At 45.1% G+C, this 17,365-nt stretch overlaps 1 protein-coding gene and 1 long non-coding RNA gene across 2 annotated transcripts; both read right to left on the reverse strand.

The window, feature by feature from the left end:
- Window positions 1-1,087: 1,087 nt before the first annotated feature.
- On the reverse strand, window positions 1,088-2,673 carry LOC141339319 (uncharacterized). Its single transcript, XR_012355934.1, has 3 exons — window positions 2,620-2,673; window positions 1,349-1,380; window positions 1,088-1,211 (listed from the first exon to the last, which is right to left on the reverse strand). It is a non-coding gene; the product is annotated as an uncharacterized lncRNA (long non-coding RNA).
- Window positions 2,674-2,692: 19 nt separating this feature from the next.
- LOC141338205 (uncharacterized) lies at window positions 2,693-14,647 on the reverse strand. Its single transcript, XM_073843754.1, has 5 exons — window positions 14,440-14,647; window positions 13,908-14,186; window positions 9,936-9,980; window positions 2,754-2,873; window positions 2,693-2,715 (listed from the first exon to the last, which is right to left on the reverse strand). Exons 1-5 carry the CDS (start codon window positions 14,645-14,647, stop codon window positions 2,693-2,695), a joined length of 675 nt encoding a protein of 224 aa, XP_073699855.1.
- Window positions 14,648-17,365: the final 2,718 nt, after the last annotated feature.

Genomic DNA, 17,365 nt, shown 5'->3' on the forward strand with positions numbered 1-17,365 from the left:
TGCTTTCTTTTTTGTTTGTTTGATTATTATATATAAGCTAGCTTTTGTATCCTGACATAAAAAGCTAAGGCAATGATATAGATCCTATTTACGCAATTTATTAATTTCACAAAAAGGACAGTGTACATTAATCAACGTTCATGAATGTAAATGTACACAAATTAGCCTAGTTTTTATTTGTGTTCCCTTTGCCAGATGCTAATAGGCCTAAAACCAGAAATGACAAACAGTTTTTGGTTGTAAATTTAATAACAATTAAAGTTGTTCTTAACCTGTTTAATCCCAAATTTTTTTTGGAAAAGTGTGTGAAAAATTGTGTTTTATAGTCGGTCACAATTGTGAGAGGTAGGATAATGTGTGTAATGAATTAACATATCTCTCCAGTCATAAAAATGGTTATATATGGTACAAACTTTTTGATCACATTCTAGGGTTAGTATTATGCATAAAAAACACTTATAAAGACTTTATACTGAGATAAAAGACAAAAAAAATGTCAAAATTGTTACTTTATTGTAACATATATCATCAAATTGTTATATTAGTGCTACCAGTATTGCAACATCAGTATTGTAACTAATTTGTAACATTTGAACTTTTGATTTGCAAGTTCAATATTTTGTCATTGCAACACATTACTGTCACTGTTATCCCAGTGGTAACAATTGTGAGTGTCAACATGTTTAATCATCCTATGACCGCACTCAACAACACTGAATATATATGAATTTATATATTAATACTAGACACTTTAGAGAGAATGTGTACCAGAAATTTTTATCATATCTTTATGTTAACATACTTTACTAGCCTTTTGTTTTGGATCTTTGATCATCGTCTCATGGTGCAAACAGGAAATAAACTGTTCTGGTCATGTGACAATTTGCACTAATCATGTGAAACTGCACATATTTAATTGAGACCCTTTATTTTTTCCATATTTGCAGGAAGTGCACTAAAACATCAGTCAGTAAAGTGTTTCAAGCTTTTAAAATGAAAACTTTTTATGGTCACAATTGTTACCGGTGGGATTAAAAGGGTTAAGTATGTTATGTTTATATTTACACATGGTTAAAATCACTCATATTGACTGTAATGTGATGTTTTTATGAAGTGATGAGTGTGGAGTAAATGACATGCTGTCTGCTGCTCAGCTGTCTGTCTGTGTCTCTCCAATGCTGCACACCCAGAGACGCATACTGGATTTCCCCCTAAACACACACACACCAGCAGAATCAGCTAATGCAGCCTAATGCTCCGCCTATATTTAAATCGTTATTATTACCATGCATGCTCTTAGATGAACATCAAACATAAACATATTCATAAAAAAAAGAAAGAAACTCACTGCATCCTCATGAGTGTCCAGCATCCATGGGCCTGATAAACAACACAAGATCAGTGTTTGAGATTAAAGGGGTCCTATTATGCTCTTTTACAAAGTCTTTATTTTGTTTTGGGGGTGTACTTGAACATGCTCTCATGCTTGGTGGTTCGAAAAACGCATTATTTTTCACATAATAATAATATTTTTCACACGCATTATTTATTTATTTATTTTTTTGCACATAATTTACATTATTAGAATAGCTGTCTCCCCAGGCTGGCACAAACGGCTCGATTAGTTCCGGGTTCCGCCTTCCGAAAAACCAAATGTGTTGTGATTGGTCAGAAGTCCCACTGCGTTGCGATTGGCAAACAGCGTAGACCGCGTTCCGCCCTGCCACGCCCCTTCCCAAAGCAGCAAACTAGATTAAAGTGATTCTTACGTTTTAAATCTGGATATTTTTCTTACAAAAACACATTGGATTGCTAGGATTGGAGAGCTAGGATTATTTTTTAATGTAACTCCGATTGCATTCGTCTGAAAGAAGGAAGTCATATACACCTATGATGCATGAAAGGTGAGTTAATAAAATGCTACAGTATTGTTGGTCCTATTGTCAGCCTGCGAGATCGCCGATACATGATATTATCATTATTGTGCTAATGTATTTATTATTTTCATGCCCGAAACCATACCATAAGGCTAGTGAAGCTATCGACACTGAATGATGAATAAATGTCTTACCACACACTGCACGTCTACGTCTACGTCTACATGTGCACGGATGATCATTAGTCAGGGTTCGTGTTTACATCAGCCGTGACTCTGCGTGTGTTTGAAACCTCTAATACCGCACGTCAATGGCGCCGCTCCAGCACGGCTACCGGAGCAGTTCGCGGGCACTTTAGTTAAAGCTGAGACGACCTGCGGCTCGCCATAGCATCCCAGAAGCGGCTGTCTATAATACATGCTAAAGTTAGGCGAATCCCCCACCCGCCAATGAATTGAATTTCTGTAGGCGGGATACCGCGTTGTGACATCATTGCATGCGGAAAACAAACGCTGTAGTCCAAATCAGCCGTTCGTTGTAGTTCTTGAAAAGGGACTTTTTAAACTAAATATCACCCTTTGGAGTGGACTTTGAGATTTGTAACTTTGTAGATGTTTTTTATGCCCAAACGTACACACCACACACTGGCTAAAGTTCAAAAAGTGAAAAAGCATAATAGTACCCCTTTAAACCATATCGGCATAATGATGTTGAAATAATGCATTACATTATTACACCCCACCTTCATCTGGCATCCTTTGTAACTGCAGACCTGATGCAATCTCTGTCGGCTCTGAAAGAAAACATATAGGACATTACTTTGATTTGAATGTTTTTCCTTTAAATTTTGGCAAAACAATTTCAAGTCAAACACACCTGTTTCTTTTCTGATGTTTCTTCTCCTTCTCCTCCTGTTCGTCCAGCTGATCGTCACAGACAGAAGGCCGACACAAACCATCACCATTATGCACAAAGCCAGCAGGACGGCCACCATCACTGAAACACAGTCGTGTTTTACAGATCGTACAGTTATATAGTAGAAGATTCTGAAGCCTGAAGATGTTTTTCTACATTTCCACATAACTTTGACCTACAGTGAGATCAGATGTTACTAACATTATCCAGTGCAGAGAGGTCAACTCAGGTTTGTTCTTTCAGTAGGACAGAGCTGTTCTACTTTGACCTGTTTTTATCCAGTTTACAATGAACTCCAATTACCTCAATTAACTTAAATGAACTGATAATCCTAGAGGTTCACATACTTCCTGCAGCGTAGATATTTACGCTTCCCTTTCGGGAACTCCACACTGCGTCATCAACGCTTTGGGGAATGCCATTGGCGAACCCGCCTCTGAATCAGTCTGTAGCCAATAGAACGACGGGAGTGACGTCACCGGCGCGGTGACGTCAGCGACCAGGAAGTATATAAGCACGTGCGTTTCAAACCGGCTTCAGCTTTTGTCATTCAGCGAAGCGCTCTATGTTGGTCTGTCTGTCTGGTTATTCATTGCTGTTTTTTGTGCCAGTTTGTACAGCTTTTGTTTGAGCAATGTCTGCCAAAAGGGGAAAGAAATTAGATATTTCTAAGGCGGTTCAGCAGCCACACAGAATGTGTGTTCCTCCTTGCCAGCGATTCATCGTTGGTGGGGACACACACAGGATGTGTGTGTTCTGCTTGGGAGCGGAGCATGCTCAGTCAGCCCTTGAGGGGGTTGGCTGTCCGCAGTGTGAACGTCTTCCACTGCGGGTGCTTCGTTCCCGGAGGGCTCTCTTCGAGGAGGGAGCCTTCACCAGCGTTCCTCGCGGGTCTGGCCCCGCTTCCGCCGAGGCGGAGCGGCAGCTGCACTCGTGGGGTTCGCAGCTCGATCTGTTGGAGGGTATGGAGACGGGTGATCCCCTATCTCCTTCCTCACCCAGCAGATCGGTTGATCTCCTCCTGGATGCGGAAGCCCGCACTGCGGTTTCTTCCCCCCGGGAGGAGGTCTCAACACTTCTCTTATCTTCCTCCGAGGAGGTTGATGTAGAGAGTGTTGATCTTCCTCAACCGCCTGTGAAATCCCCCCAATTTGAGGAGCTCCTGGAGGTGGTAACTCGTGCGGTAGCCAGACTCAATATCAGCTGGCCCGCCGAGCAATCTCATGAGCCGCCAGAAAGCAAATTAGACGAACGCTTTCTGCGGACACGCAAGCCACCTCCAGGGCGGAGCCTTCCGTTTTTCCCTGATCTCCACAGTGAGCTGTCGAGATCATGGGAAAAACCATTCTCGGCCCGTGTTTTCACCCCCTCCTCCGGTTACTACGGTAACGTGGGAGGGGTCGAGGAGCACGGGTACAAGATGATGCCAGCAGTTGAACAGACGCTCGCGAGCTATCTGTCTCCTGCGGCGGCATCATCATTGAAGGCTCCGACCTTGCCCACCAAGCCTCTTAAATTAACCTCCTGCTTGTTGGGCAAGGGGTACGCGGCAGCGGGTCAGGCTGGGTCATGTCTGCACACTATGTCTGTGTTGCAGGCATACCAAGCCGACCTGCTTAAGGATTTAGACGAAGGCAGGGAGGTTAATGTGTCAGAATTGCGGCGTACAGCAGATCTCGCTCTCCGCGCCACTAAGGAGACCGCCCGTGCTATTGGGCGGTCTATGGCAGCCCTTGTGGTCGCGGAGAGGCACCTCTGGTTGTCCCTGTCCGACATGAAGGAGAAGGACAGGGCCCTCCTGCTGGACGCCCCAATTCAGTCTCCTGGCCTGTTTGGCGACTCGGTCGATGCGGTCGTCAGCAGGTACCAGGAGGCTCGCAGACAAACTGCAGCTTTTCAGCAGTACCTCCCTCGCCGTGTCTTTTCCTCTGGGGCTGCTGGACGGGAGCAGCCCCAGCCGCGTACCAGCTCCTCACGCCGCGAGGCGCAGAAAGCGAGCGTTGCTACCCGCACCCCTCCCAGACCAAGGGTACGGGGTAAGCAGCGCTCCAAGTCGGGGGCCTCCAAGACTAGGCCCGACCTGAGGGTCGTGCTTCAGTCAAAGAGGTCCTCGGCTAAGCGGCCCTGACTGTTGTGGCTCAGGGCCGTTGAGGGCAGCCCCTCTCGGGGGGAAATGGGGTTCACCACATCATATGGTGCCCATTTCTCCTCGGGGCCCTCAGGAGACCAGTCAGCTAACCCTGCCAGTGTTTCAGGGCGCGACAGTCTCGCACAAACCTCTGCTGGTGGTCCCGCCCGGCAACGTAGCGGACCCAGTAAGTTTGTCACCCCCACGGGGGTCCTCAGAGCAGTTAATTCAGGTGTCGCCTGCCAGTCAGCTGTTACAGGCCACCGAATTAATTCCTCAAAGTTTACCAGAAACCAGCCTCGAGAGGCTGGTTCCCTTAGTACACTTTCTGGCAGCGTGGAAACTACTGCCGAATGTGTCTCCATGGGTCCTGCGTACTGTAGAAAGAGGATATCAAATTCAGTTCGGCGCCCCGGCGCCGCCCTTCAACGGGGTATTTCCTACTACGGTAGGCCCCGAGCAGGTTCTGGTAATGGAACAAGAAGTAGATTCTCTTCTGAGGAAGGAGGCCATCGAGGTGGTCCCTCCTCAGCTCAGAGAATCCGGGTTCTACAGCCGGTACTTCATTGTTCCCAAGAAGGATGGAGGGCTGCGGCCCATCTTAGATCTCAGACAGCTGAACCGCTCAGTCAGAAAACTGAAGTTCAGTATGTTAACTGTCAAACAGGTCGTGTCTCAAATCAGGTCCGAGGACTGGTTTGTCACGATAGATCTCAAAGATGCGTACTTTCACGTCTCCATCCTTCCTCAGCACAGGAAGTTTCTCAGGTTCGCTTTCAGGGGCAAAGCTTACCAATACAGAGTTCTTCCTTTCGGCCTAGCACTCTCACCCCGAACGTTCACAAAGTGTATGGATGCTGCTCTGGCTCCTCTGCGACTCCAGGGTATCCGTATACTCAACTACATAGACGACTGGCTGATCCTAGCCAGCTCAGAACAGTTAGCAGTCCAGCATCGAGATGCTGTTCTCGCTCACATGGAAGCTTTGGGGTTGAGACTCAACACCAAGAAAAGTGTGCTGTCTCCTTTACAGAGAACCACTTATCTAGGTGTCGTATGGGATTCGACCACGATGCAGGCACGTATGTCTCCTGCTCGGATCGAGTCGATCCTTACTGCAGTAAATGCGGTCAAGCTAGGCCTGTCACTCACTGTCAAACAGTTTCAAGTACTGTTAGGTCTTATGGCAGCAGCAGCCAACGTAATACCTTTTGGCTCAAGACCAAGGGTTTTTCCCCGAGGGGAAATCCTTTCCGCAAGATCAAGGTCACGCGGCGATGCCTTCGTGCCTTGAACATGTGGAAGAAACCTTGGTTTCTGTCTCAGGGCCCGGTTCTGGGAGCACCGTGTCGCCGCGTCACGCTAGCGACGGATGCATCCCTCTCCGGGTGGGGAGCGGTCATGAGTGCCCGCTCGGCCTCCGGCCTGTGGACCAGTCAGCACCTCTCATGGCACATAAATTGCCTGGAGATGCTGGCGGTTTTCAAGGCTTTGAGGCACTTCCTCCCAGACCTGAGAAACCGCCATGTGTTGGTCCGCACCGACAACACAGCGGTGGTTTATTATATCAACCACCAAGGAGGTGTGCGGTCACGCCCCTTATGCAAGCTGGCGTCCCATATCCTCCTGTGGTCCCAGGAGAAACTCCTCTCTCTGAGTGCAGTTCACATTCCTGGACATCTCAACGTGGGGGCAGACGTCCTGTCGAGGCAGGGGCAAGTAAAGCCCGGGGAATGGATGCTTCACCCGCAGGTGGTGAAGCAGATATGGAGAGTGTTTGGCCAGGCTCAGGTGGACCTCTTTGCGACTCAAGAGACTTCGCAGTGTCCCCTCTGGTACTCTCTAGTGCCTCCAGCTCCACTTGGGCTGGACGCCATGGTACAGACGTGGCCGAGGCTCCGTCTGTACGCCTTTCCCCCGTTTGCTCTGCTCCCGGGAGTTCTAGAAAGAGTACGCCGGTACGGAGTCAGTCTACTATTAGTAGCCCCATACTGGCCGACCCGAGTATGGTTCTCGGACATCATAGCCCTCCTAGACGGCTCTCCGTGGGAGATTCCGATCAGGAGGGACCTTCTTTCTCAGGCTGGGGGCGCAATTTGCCACCCCCACCCAGAGAAGTGGAAACTATGGGTGTGGCCCCTGAGGGGGCACATCTCATAAGTGAGGGTCTCTCAACTGAGGTTGCGGAGACCATCCTTCACTCTAGAGCTCCCTCTACAAGGAAACTTTATGACCTGAAGTGGAAACTCTTCACTTCATGGTGTAGAGAGCGACACGCTGACCCAGTTCACTGCCCGGTTGGTACAGTGCTGGAGTTCCTGCAGTCTCGCTTCTCCACCGGGATAGCCCACTCCACCTTGAAGGTTTACGTGGCGGCTTTATCGGCCTTCCACGCCCCTCTTGGTGGCGTGTCAGTGGGTAAGAACCCCCTGGTCATACGGTTCCTTCGCGGTGCACTCAGGTTGAGGCCTCGGGTGAACCCTAGAATCCCCACGTGGGATCTCGCTGTGGTACTTGAAGCCCTCTGTAGGCCTCCATTCGAGCCCTTAGAGGAGATTTCAGATCGCTTCCTTACTATTAAGACGGCGCTGCTGTTGGCTCTTACTTCTCTGAGGAGAGTAGGAGACCTTCAGGCCCTTTCAGTGGCCCCTTCATACATTGACTTTGCGCCTGGTTTGGCCAAAGCATTCCTCTACCCTAGACCCGGGTACGTACCGAAGGTACCGACAGCAGTACCACAGCCAGTCACCCTGCAGGCCTTTTACCCTCCTCCATTCGTGGAGAGCGACCATCGGAAGTATAATTGTATGTGTCCAGTGCGAGCATTGGACACATACGTCCACAGAGCTGCCCTGTGGCGGAAATCAGAGCAACTGTTGGTCTGCTACGGTCCCCCTAAGAGGGGGCTCCCTGCAACCAAACCCACTATCAGTAGATGGATCGTAGATGCCATAACTACAGCTTATGAGTCCTCTGGCCTCCCATCACCGATGGGCGTCAAGGCTCACTCTACTCGAGGCATGGCGGCCTCGAAAGCTCTGATGGCAGGTGTCCCTATCCAGGACATCTGCAGTGCGGCGGGTTGGTCTACACCTTTGACCTTCGTTAGGTTCTACGAGCTAGACCTACGAGCCACTCCAGGCTCCTCTGTCCTGAGCTGACAGGAGTTATACCTCGTGAGCCTGAGGGCCGAGGTAGAAGTTCCCTCTTCGCTGGGTACCCCCCAGGCAGAGATGTAATTTCGCTCGCGTCCTGGCAGTTTCCCAGGCGGAGCCCATGCCAGTGCCCTGGCCACAAGTTTCCAGGCACTACTTGTGTCCCTCTTGTCCGGGTGCGCCCCGACAAAGGACTATTGTCTCCTCGTGTGCCCGAGGGCCGAGGACGACTCCTTCCTCTCAGTCTGGCTGGTCACCAGACAGAGGCCTCCACCTCGTGTGCCCGAGGGCCGAGGTGTTCTTGCATTCCCTCTTCGCTGGGCACGTCCCAGGCAGAGATGTAATTCTACTCGCGTCCTGGCAGTTTTCCAGGCGGAGCCATTCCAGTGCTCTGGCCAGAAGTTTCCAGGCACCACTTGGGTCCCTCTTGATCCGGGTAAGCCCCGACAAAGGACCATCCTTTCTCCTCGTGTGCTCGAGGGCAGAGGAGAACCCCCTATCTGGCTGGTGACCAGACTGGGGTGTATGACCAAAATCTCGTGAGCCCGAGGGCCGAGGTTTATCCCTCTTCGCTGGGTACGTCCCAGGCAGAGATGTAATACCGCTTGCGTCCTGGCAGTTTCCCAGGCGAAGCAACCTGGTGTTCTGGTACCCCCAGACACCTCTTGTCCCTCTACGTCTGGCTGGTCCCCAGACAGAGGTGGACTCCTTTCCTCGTGTGCCCGAGGGCCGAGGCGGATCAGATCCCTCTTCGCTGGGAGTTTCCCAGGCAGAGATGTAATACCGCTTGCGTCCTGGCAGTTTTCCAGGCGGAGCCAATCCAGTCCCTCCTGTGCTGGCTGTTCCCCAGACGGAGTTTTGGACTATTTCCTCGTGTGCCTGAGGGCCGAGGTTCTCATCATTCTTCCTCTTCGCTGGGTGCGTCCCAGGCAGAGATGTCATCACACTCACGTCCTGGCAGTTTTCCAGGCGGAGTTCTTCTGGTCCCTCTTTGCTGGTGTCCCCAGACTGAGCGACCACTTTCCTCGTGAGCCCGAGGGCCGAGGTATATACCATCTCCCTCTTGCTCTGGCATTTATCCCGGACAGAGGTGTAATACTTCTCCTGTCCTGGCAGTTTCCCAGGCGGAGAACCATCAGTGCCCCTCAGGTAAGTATCTTCTGGCACTGCCCTCTTGTTCTGGGCTGGTCCCCCAGACAGAGGGATATTGTCTCTCTTGTCCTGGTAACCCCAGGCAGAGAGCTCTTCCTGGCCTGATCCACCAGAAGCAACGCTTTCCTTTTTCCTTTCCCAGACAAACACCACTGGGCAGGAACTTGGAATTATGGATAGTTGGTATATCGTTCCCCAAAGCGTTGATGACGCAGTGTGGAGTTCCCGAAAGGGAACGTCCCAGGTTACGTATGTAACCCTGGTTCCCTGAGGGAACGAGACACTGCGTCTCTGACCATAATTCCCGCATTCCTGCCGCGCTTCGCTTCATTCCTGGAAGCTGAAGCCGGTTTGAAACGCACGTGCTTATATACTTCCTGGTCGCTGACGTCACCGCGCCGGTGACGTCACTCCCGTCGTTCTATTGGCTACAGACTGATTCAGAGGCGGGTTCGCCAATGGCATTCCCCAAAGCGTTGATGACGCAGTGTCTCGTTCCCTCAGGGAACCAGGGTTACATACGTAACCTGGGACGATCTCTATTTTTCCTGTAGATGTGTGAAATATTTATCTAACTGGATTCTCTTTGTCTAGTTATAGAATTAAAATCAGTCAATATGGGTTACATTTATACAGACAATTTATAAGAGCTCACAGACTTTCTAGTGCAACTAGAAAATCAAAATAGCAAAACTGAACAGAACTTACAATATTTCTTTATATCCTGACTGCTATTTTCAATGTCTGATGATTCTGTGAAAAGAAACACACAACCTTATTCCAATACAGTGTCTAGAAAATAACATTTGTACATATTAAAATATTTCGATTTTAGGTAAAGGGGTGCAGAGCCAGTGGTGGTTTTGTTTCGCAAACATTAATGCCTTGAATTTTATGTGAGCAGCTTTTGGTGGGCAGTGCAAACTGATGAAAAGAGGTGTGACATGCGTTCTTTTCGGTTCATTAAAAATTAATCTTGCAGCCGCATTCTGGATCAATTGCAAAGGTTTGATAGAATACATTTGGAAGACCTGCCAAAAGAGCACTGCAATAGTCCAGCCTGGACAGAACAAGAGCTTGAACAAGGAGTTGTGAAGCATGTTCCGAAAGAAAGGGCCTGATCTTCCTGATGTTGAATAAAGCAAATCTGCAGGACCGGGCAGTTTTAGCAATGTGGTCTGAGAAAATCATGATCATCAATTACAACTCCAAGGTTTCTGGCTGTTTTTGAAGGAGGTATGGTTGATGTGCCTAACTGGATGGTGAAACTGTGATGAAATGATGGGTTTGATGGAACCACAAGCAGTCTGTCTTGGCAAGGTTGAGTTGAAGATGATGGTCCCTCATCCAGAGAAAAATGTCTGTTAAACAAGCTGACATCTGAGCAGCTATCATCGCATCATCAGGATGGAATGAGAGATAGAGCGGAGTGTCATCAGCACAGCAGTGATATGAAAAGCCATGTTTCTGAATGACAGAAGCTAGTGATGCCATGTAGACAGAGAAGAGAAGTGGTCCAAGAACTGAGCCCTGAGGCACCTCAGTAGTTAGATGTTGAGACTTGGACACTTCACCTCTCCAAGATACCCTGAAGGACCTGCCTGAGAGGTAAGACTCAAACCACTGGAGAGCATTTCCTGAGAAGCCCTTTGCCAATAGGGTTGACAGGAGGATCTGGTGGTTAACCACATCAAAAGCAGCGGACACATCCAGCAAGATAAATATTGAAGATTTAGAAACCGCTCTTGCCAGTCTTAGGGCTTCAACAACTGAGAGCAAGGCAGTCTCAGTTGAATGTCCACTTCTGAAACCAGACTGGTTGCTGTCCAGCAGGTTGTTCTGTGTGAGAAAGGCAGAGACTTGGTCGAACACAACTCCAACTGTTTTTGCAATGAAAGGAAGCAGCGAAAATGGTCTGTAGTTCTCTAAAAGAGACAGGTTAAGAGTTGGTTTCCTAAGTAGTGGGGTTATATGAGCTTGTTTAAAGGGGTCATCGGATGCAAAACTAACTTTTCCAAGTTGTTTGAACATTAATGTGTGTTGGCAGTTTGTGTACACAACCACCCTACAATGATAAAAATCCATGCAGTGGTATTTTTTAATCTTTAAAAGTAATACCCCCTTTTTAAAATCAGGTCATTCTCAGCTTCTTGTTGACAAAACACAGTTGATTGACATGAGCGTCTTACCTTAGCCCCACCATCACCGAGCTGAAACAGTTGCAGAGGAAGACTCTAATTGAGGGATTGAGGTGTTCTGTTGTTGCATGTAATAATGAACATAGCAGTCATCATTTACTCCCGACATCTGAGCCGAGGACAGAGGACAACGTTACTTTAGTTTTTAAAAGGAAAGTTCCGACCCTGTCTACATATGCATCTATGTTCGTGTAAATCATTCCTGATGCAGCTTCACCCACAGCAGAAGTGAGGATAAGGGTTTTTTATGCATCTTTGCAAATGGCCTTTCTTAATATTGTGCTTGCTGGCAAGTTTCGAGATTGGAGTAGGATCCAGTGGACAAGTAGTAGGATGATTAGAAAGGCCTCAGAGAGTGAAGAGAAGGATGTGAATGAGTGCATGTTTGCTGGTAAGATGTGCTTGACAGATTGTGGTGTGGAGAATTATACAATGGAAGTTTTAATTTTATTAAAGAAGAATGTGGCAAAGTTGTCAGATGTTAGAGTTGATGAAGGAGGGGGAGGACAAAGGAGGCAGGAAAACGTTTAAAAGAGCATGCCAGAGTTAGATGAATTGTTAATTTTGTTGATAGTATTTCTTTTTAGAAGTGGAGACAGTCAGTGTCTAAACAAGATGACAGAGTGGAGCAGAAAGTATCAGTAGCACTGTCTATCATCAACTGTTTAGGGGAAGAAAGCGCAGATGAAACCATAGCAGATAGCCGGGAGGATGAGAGAGAGCGCAGGTTATGTAGAAAGATGTGTTGAAAGACATCGAAAGACATGTGAAGCGGTATGTGTTGTGTCAGGAATCATGTTGAGGTTAAGAGTGAGTGATCCGAGGTGTGCAGTGGAGTAACCAACACATTATCTGTGAAGCAGTGTCTGCAGCCTAAGGTTTATCTAAGTGGATGTTGAAGTCTCCAAGCATAACTAGTGGAGTACCATCCTCAGGAAGAGTTGAGAGCAGCACATCTCATTCATCCAAGAAGTTACCTTGTGGTCCTGGGGGTCGATAAAAAGAGTGGGTAATAGGACTGAATGTTATTCAAAGGAGATGTTACTACCCTGAGAAGGTAAAGGAATACATTTCCAATCATTAGAGATGAGTAGACCAGTACCTCCACCTCTTCCAGTCAGACGAGGAGTGTGGGAACATGAGAAATTATTGGAGAGTGCTGCAGGAGTAGTAGTGTCCTCTGGTTTTGATCTCTGTCAGGGCCAGCAGGTTTAGCTTTGAATGACTAGTAATAGATGTAATGAAATATGCTTTGTTTACTGCATACTGGCAATTCCAGTGACCAATAGAAAAAGAAAGTAGTGTGTTAGCAGACATAGGCAAAGTAGGCAGGTTGTTAGGGTTGCGCTGTCTACAGTGTGTGATGTGTGGTTTGCGATTGGTAGTAATAGTAGGTATATTGTAACAAATAGTTGGTCATAAAAACTGAAACAGAAGTTGAGGACGAAGCAAAAGCAATACTTATGTCCCTTGCTGGTGTCCTGCATGGTGGAGTCGCACAGGTAGAGTCGATGGTCTTTACACTCTTCTGTCTTTACATGAGGAGGGCTTCACATGAGGGCTGCCGCTGTATATTATTTTTTTATACCGTTTGTAAAAATAATGAAATTGAATTTAGCTGGACACACTTTACTGTTTATCACAACAAAGAGCCAAACAAGTGCCTGACACTGACAAGGTATGCGATAAAGTACGAGACCAAACACGACTTCGGCACATCTCTACACAGTTAACAAAACAAGCAAAAGAAAAGTGGAGTGAGAAAAGCTTATTTCAGTGATGACAACTCTCAGAATGGTTTGCGATGACAATTGATATAACAATGTTAATGCGTTTGGTCTTGGCAGGATAGATCTACTACACTGCTGCTGCTGCAGAGCTGGGTTTTCCAAGCTGGAGGACCCCAGCACTTTCAGTAATTTATCAATAAGCCCGAACTGAATGACAGCATCAGATGAGAACAAGACTTGAACTGAATCAGGCCGGGTGATGGCACTTGAGCTTTACAGCTTTACAGCTCAATCACATCTTGCAACATCGACACTGGTATTGAACTGAACTGAATCAACACTGAACTTACTCAAGCTGAATAACAATTCTGTAGAACTGCCTATAGCTGATCGATCAACACTGTTATTGATCTGATCTGACCTGAGCTAATAATGACACTACTGTCTTTAAAATCTGCTTTATCTTCTTCAGAGTCTTCATAGTTAAGTTTCCATAATTGATTCTGGTGTTTTCCTATTTGTCTCTTTATTGTATAAAGCACTGTAAAACTTGACTTGAGTTGACATTAGGCATAGCTTATGACCCCTATTTGTAAATTACTGCAATGGCATTCAGACATTTTAGTTGACTTAAGTGTCCAAAAATGTTTTGGGAACACCTTCTATTGCACAGTATTATGGATTTCCTGCAGGAATATCCTGGGGAAATTCCTATCTTAAAAGAAATGATTGTATATTAAGTGCTGTGTTACCTGTGGTCACTGTAAGGAAAGCCATCTCTCTGTTGTTGCACAGATAAAGACCAGAGTCCTGAAGCTGGAGATTGGAGATAACCAGGTGGTTGATAGTATGAGCGAATCTTAACATGGGATCTTCTCTCTCCTTCTTTACAGTGCTGTTTTTATAAAGCGTGGAGATGAACTCTTTTCTGGACTGAGGAGTATGCTTGAATGCCCATCTCTGCTTCATTTTATCAGACGTCCTACACGGCAGATAAACAGTTGTGCCCTCAGGAACTGTAAAGTTATGACCTTGGAAGAAAGAAATAAAGATTAACTCCAGAAAGCTTACGCAGGAAGAACACAACTCTAAGTACACACAAAGTAAGAAGAAAATAAGAAATGAATGCTTACACAATTTGATTCATGCATGATTGACATGAGCTATCTTTTATGCTACATTTGTGGTGCTTTTGTCCTTTTCGGCACTTGACAACCATGGTCTCAGTCTTTTGCATTCCCACAGAAGAAAGGAAATCGTGTGGGTTCGTAATGACACACGTACCTTTGAGCACAGTGATATCTGCCACTAGCTGATGGTTGCAGTAGTATTGTCCTGCGTCTGACTCCTGCAGGTCTTTAATGAAGAGCTGGCCGTCTGAAAGCAGCTGGTGTTTGCTTTGGTCCAGGTAAAACACCTGCTTTCCTTGCCGAGAGGCGATGACCCTTTCCAACCCATGGCTCCAGTCAACATACAAGGCATCAGTACACATCAGGACAAGAAAATGCTTTTCTGGGACACTCAGCTTTTGCACTAAGAAAGGTGAAAGGTCAGAAGTTATACATTTACATTTGCAGAAACATGCAGCTCATAATATCAAGTGTGCTCTTTTTAATTGGAGCCCATACTTCCTTATAATAAACATTATAACAAACTAGCAGCTTAATGACAGCAGATTATGGGAAAGCACCAAACAGCATGCATATTCACTTTAGTTGATTTTAAATAGATTAGTATAGCATTTGAAATATATATTTCATAAATAATAATAATAATAATAAAAGAAATGGCTTTATTGATTGTACTGCATGAGTAACAATCTAAAGCAGCTCATTGCTACAGAAAGTTTGCTCTATAAATGAACAGCAACTCACTTAAGATAAGAAGGAGCTGTGGAACACACATTCAGAGCTGATTCTGACTGGACTTCCTGAATCTGCTCCTATATATATGCTATCAGGAGGAAGTATGTGGACAGTGACTACGTTCCTGTGACTCCACTTGAAATGGAAGTCAATATTGTTTGTTTTTTTTGTGTGTGTGTCTAAACTGATACCAGTTTTATATTTCTAAATAGGATATTTTGCATTAGAAATTTTATTAAAACAGCTGTTATAAAATATAAAATGTCATGCATTTGCAATTCTGTCATTTGCTCACTCTAATGCCATTGCAAATTTGTTTGCATTTCTTTCTTCCGAATGTCTCTCTGAATATCATCTTTTTTTTCTCCATACAGCAGAAGTCAGTGGAGTTGTTTTGGTCTCCATGGTTTAAACATATTAGATACTGCTGCTTAATAAGATAAGTAAATTAAATTGTATTAAGTGTGTCACGGCAGCGCCAATTATTAATTGTTTTAGACCCTATTTATAAGGCTAAAATTAAATATTTGTTCAGCAGATGAACAAAAAACTAATACAGTTTTGATTAATAATGCTAGCAGAATTTTTTTTTAGATTTTTGGGTGAACTGTCATTTTAATGCCTATGTTAATAAAAATATAAAAGTGCATCATACTATGATATAAATGACAAAACATTAGATGACACCATTCTACTACAGATGTTTAAATTAATCAGTACTGAGATTGTCAAAGTCAACAGCTGATTCTGTTAGGATTGACAGACAAACAGCGAGATTAATTGACACTCAAGCAATTGAGCAAAAAAATAAATAAAATAAAATAAAATAAGGAATGGATTTAGATCATTTGTTTTACCTGAAATGTCCTCTTTGGTCAGATGTAAAATGAAGAGAAATATCCAGGTTAGAATAAGGTTTTTCATTGCTGTGACTAAACCAGTCCGATGTTCATATGACTGACTAGACTGTTTCTCTCTTTCCACTTGATCCCAAAAGCTTCTATCTCTCTGTGTGTGTGTGTGTGTGTGTGTGTGTGTGTGTGTGTGTGTGTGTGTGTGTGTGTGTGTGTGTGTGTGTGTGCGCGCTAAAGGAATGGTGTCATGAGTTGTGTGAATTGAGTCGAAAGGTCTGGAAAAAAACAAGTGTATCAGTACCAAAATGGAAGAAATTGTCATATGATGGAATACATGCTGACATAAAGACAGACAGACACTGCAGCCTACTGAATTATCTGTTTGTACAATTTGAACCACTTGTAGTAGTAAAAAAATGTTAAATTGACTAGATGTTTTGTATGCCGTAGCTTTTACGGACACTTAAATTACACTTATGATGAATGTTATTGCATTAGATACAAAACATCAATGCAAGCGTCCTCTGAAAATTAAAATAGAAACTCTTGGAGCACATTTGCTCAGGTTCACTTTTCTGATCCACTTTTGCAATGCCTTTAATCATATGGTGTTACTATGATTTTCTATACTATGATTCATTAAGTTATTTACCAGTGTTGGGAGTAACGCATTACAAGTGACACAAGTTACGTAATAATATAATTTGCAAGTAACCAGCAAAGTAACACATTGCCTGAGCACCTGCCCTTTTGGGCCCTAGTGATCAAAGTGCCCTCTTGGTAAGATTTTTTTTTTGTTTGGAATAAATATAAATAAATATGATTTAAAAAATGTATAAAAATAACAAATTCGCGACAGCCTGCCCAATCGAACTATTATTAAAATTAATTAATAATGTTTTAGCTGTAAATAGAATGACCCTCATGATGACCTTTCACGTGACAACCCCACCCGGAAGTTCAGGACCATCCGATCACGTTTATAACGTTTGTAAGTATAGACACCGTTCGTGACTGCTGGTAAGTGGTGTTTTCACCAGATTTAACGTTACTTATTATAAGAATGACGTGAAGAAAAGAGATTATGCACAAGTATTTATACTTTTTTATAGCTTGTGCATGTGTAGTCTGCTCTGAAATAGCTGCCGATAATGTTAATGTCGTCATGTAAACAAATGTGCATTTTCACTTCATGAATCGTTCTTGCATTTGCATCTGGTCTTTTTATTTATTTATTTATTTATTTATTTTTGTTTATGTAATGCAGGGCTCGCAAAATCGCTGGCCCGAAGTCCCGGGGCTACTGTGTTTTTCAGTCGGGCTACCAAAATAGTCAACAGGACTGCCCGACGGGCTATCATAAAGTAGAGGGCTCCTGCAGGTCCTTAAACTCCTCAATTAGGTTGTATCAAATTTAAGGCCATACAAAGTTTTATATATGTTAAATAGTATAAGAAGAGACTTAATTATAATTTAGGAGGTCTTACATTT

The sequence above is a fragment of the Garra rufa genome, chromosome 7 (assembly GCF_049309525.1).
Source record: "Garra rufa chromosome 7, GarRuf1.0, whole genome shotgun sequence".
Taxonomy (NCBI): Eukaryota; Metazoa; Chordata; class Actinopteri; order Cypriniformes; family Cyprinidae; genus Garra; species Garra rufa.